Source organism: Arachis hypogaea, chromosome 15, assembly GCF_003086295.3.
Source record: "Arachis hypogaea cultivar Tifrunner chromosome 15, arahy.Tifrunner.gnm2.J5K5, whole genome shotgun sequence".
Taxonomy (NCBI): Eukaryota; Viridiplantae; Streptophyta; class Magnoliopsida; order Fabales; family Fabaceae; genus Arachis; species Arachis hypogaea.
This window is the reverse complement of record NC_092050.1, coordinates 66,541,496-66,544,023: the sequence shown is the minus strand read 5'-3', so window position 1 is coordinate 66,544,023 and position 2,528 is coordinate 66,541,496. Positions and strand designations below refer to the sequence as shown.

At 37.1% G+C, this 2,528-nt stretch overlaps 1 protein-coding gene across 2 annotated transcripts; it reads right to left on the bottom strand.

Annotated features, from left to right (window-relative positions):
* Positions 1 to 258: 258 nt before the first annotated feature.
* Positions 259 to 2,528, bottom strand: LOC112747046 (K(+) efflux antiporter 3, chloroplastic-like). 2 transcript variants are annotated; one of them, XM_025795114.3, is made up of 6 exons: positions 2,140 to 2,312; positions 1,777 to 1,959; positions 1,507 to 1,608; positions 1,101 to 1,262; positions 750 to 839; positions 259 to 616 (listed from the first exon to the last, which is right to left on the bottom strand). In XM_025795114.3, the coding sequence occupies exons 2-6, from the start codon at positions 1,795 to 1,797 to the stop codon at positions 551 to 553; spliced, it is 441 nt and encodes a 146-aa protein (XP_025650899.2). In that variant the 5' UTR covers positions 1,798 to 1,959; positions 2,140 to 2,312; the 3' UTR covers positions 259 to 550. The 2 variants fall into 2 exon arrangements, with proteins under 2 accessions (XP_025650899.2, XP_072074496.1); XM_072218395.1 differs by lacking the exons at positions 1,507 to 1,608; positions 1,777 to 1,959 and having other exon boundaries at positions 2,140 to 2,528.

Here is a 2,528-nt window from a genome sequence, read left to right as displayed (position 1 = left end):
GATATGTCTGCATCAGCTAATATGACCCACTTTTGGCAAATCCAGTCACGTTTCTTCAGTTCTACATCTTTTGAAAATTTACTACTTGTTTAGGATATAATGGAAAACGGCTCTTGCCAAGATTTCGTAATCATTAGAATATCCAAAAGGTGATCATGATTTGTGTTCTACCGAGTGAAATCGTAGTATGATATTCAGATTTTCCTCATTCATACTACACATCTTGGTAATCAGCATTTGTATATAAGAACATTGAATCTTTAACAAATGAGCTTTTTATATATTCCCTTCCCTCATTTGAAATTTTGGCCTGATTGGTGTATTTGCATATAACCATACTCAAATGGTATGAATGTATGTATTCAAAATTAGATGCAAAAGTATAGGGAACCAATTTTAAATTAGCCAACATTAACCGACTTTAGGATTAAGAGTTAATTTAGGATACAGAATTTAAGATAAACAAAATAATTTTAAAAAAGTTAACTGAAAAAAGTTGGTTCCTGACACATTATTCAAATAGAACTTTTTGCTTGTATTTCTCTCCTTGTTATGCTAGGTCATCCGACATCACTCCGAAACCTTTCAGAAGCTTAGAACCCAGCTGTAAGCTAATCTGAGTGATTGTTAAAAAAAGAAAACAAAAAACAAGAGACTTAGATGTAGTTTCTGCATAACTATTCAGCAATGGCAGTTGCAAGCTCCATCGAGTAGGACAAAATGACAAGCAAGAAAAAGCGAATCAATACCTCTGCATTTTCCAAAACGGCATCTGTTGCACCTGCTTTCTTCAGATCTAAAAAATGCTCAAGATCTTTAGCTCTGGCATAGATTGGGATCTGTGGATTTTCATCATAAAGTAAGCAATCCAGATAGGATTAAGCAAACTAAAAAAGGCAAATCAAATAGTTAAGAACTTTATCAGCCAAACTCCCTATTATTAGACCTAACAATATATACCCTAAGTTGAAGGTAAAATGAAATTCTTGGATCTTCCTAAGATAGATAAATGGATCGGTTTAGAAACAAAAAATATATTTAGTTATCATATGTCAAATTGGTAAGCAAGAAAGTGTAAAGGGAGGGAAAATGAATATTACTGCAGGGTAAGTAAACCGTAGCCTCTGAACAGCTTCTGCTGTCTTTTCCTTTCCGGTGAACATAACCATAATAGCTTTTGGAGAAGAGATACCGACCGACTGAAGAACAGCAGGATGTGATCCATCCCCATAGTGAATTGGAAAGCCGGCTTTTTTAGCAGCCTGCCCAGCAATTTAACAGTAAAAGTACATGTTAAAATGAAGTGGATAAAACATTGAGATATGAAGAGAAATATGTGACTTCAAATTAACACTTATTCTGCTGCCATCTCATGCTACACACAATTACATAGAGAGCATGCGTTCATCGTTCTACTCATGAAGTTCAAGAACTCTTCAGAAAAGAATAAGTCGTATGCATATTTCTAGTAGGTGACAACTAAGCAGAAAGCTTAAGTACACTGACATTTACTAGTGCGGGGTCAAGATCAAAAGCCAAATTAGGCCATCCTGCAGCATCACTGTCTCCTCCTGAAGCCAACGGATTGGAAAGGAAATTTGCAAGGACCTCCATACCAAAAGCATATGTTTAAAATTTAGAACATAGTACATATAAATGGCAGGTCTAAGCATGGTAAGTATGGTAAGTATAAATTGCCAAGTATAAGCATGCAAAGGGAGAAACAGATTATAGCCAAAGAACGAGCAAACAAAAAAGTAATACAAATATGTTCACCTCAGCGGTGAAAATTAGCATTCATGTCCTCCCAGGGAATTCATTGCCACCGAGGGTTTCAAGAAAGACAGAAGGATCAATTTTCGCTTTCTCAATGACAGAAAGTGCAGACAGAACCTTCTCTGCTGCTACCTTTCTCGTCTTAGCTACATCTTTTAGCACTTTTACACTTTCCTCTACTTTCTAAGCAGACATGAAAATAAATAAATAAAGCATATCAAATTCAAATCAAAACACCAAGGAAACTCGAAGCAGGGCAAAAATCATTGCCTGAAAAGCTACCCTAAGGATTCAAAATTCATCATCTTGACTATTCTAAAAGAATCAAACCGAACTGAAAAGAAGGCAGAGGAAAAAGTATACCTTGCTGGGTTTGTCGTCCTCAACAAGAAGTGTGGTTGAGGAAAGTTGTCCTATTTCAGTGTCATCAAGGGTCGCTCTGGTTCTCGTTCTTTCTCTGCGAAATTTAACAGGATGGTGATACTGATAGTTCGTTCCTCCGAGAATGTGAGGAGCGGCGGCGGACGCAGGGAGCGGCGGCGGACGCAGGGAGCGGCGGCGTCTGATGCGTGTTGTGGCGGCAAGAGTAGGCGAACCAGAGATAGAGCAGAGGAAGAAGATGAGAAATTGGCGTTGATTGAAATTGATTCTATAAACCCTAGCAGACATTTCTTCTTCTTTGAATCTGAAACTAAAAGATAAAAGGAAAAAAGTGTAAATAACAAAAGTTAAAGAGATCAAAATCTATTTAA

Excerpts from the sequence above, each read along its gene's own strand:
- LOC112747046 (XM_072218395.1), bottom strand. The coding sequence starts at position 2,445 with ATGTCTGCTAGGGTTTATAGAATCAATTTCAATCAACGCCAATTTCTC. Across the intron at positions 1,263-2,139 it reads AGGACGACAAACCCAGCAAG|GCTGCTAAAAAAGCCGGCTT; the intron begins GTATACTTTTTC and ends ATTGCTGGGCAG. Across the intron at positions 617-749 it reads CCGTTTTGGAAAATGCAGAG|ATTAGCTTACAGCTGGGTTC; the intron begins GTATTGATTCGC and ends ACAATCACTCAG.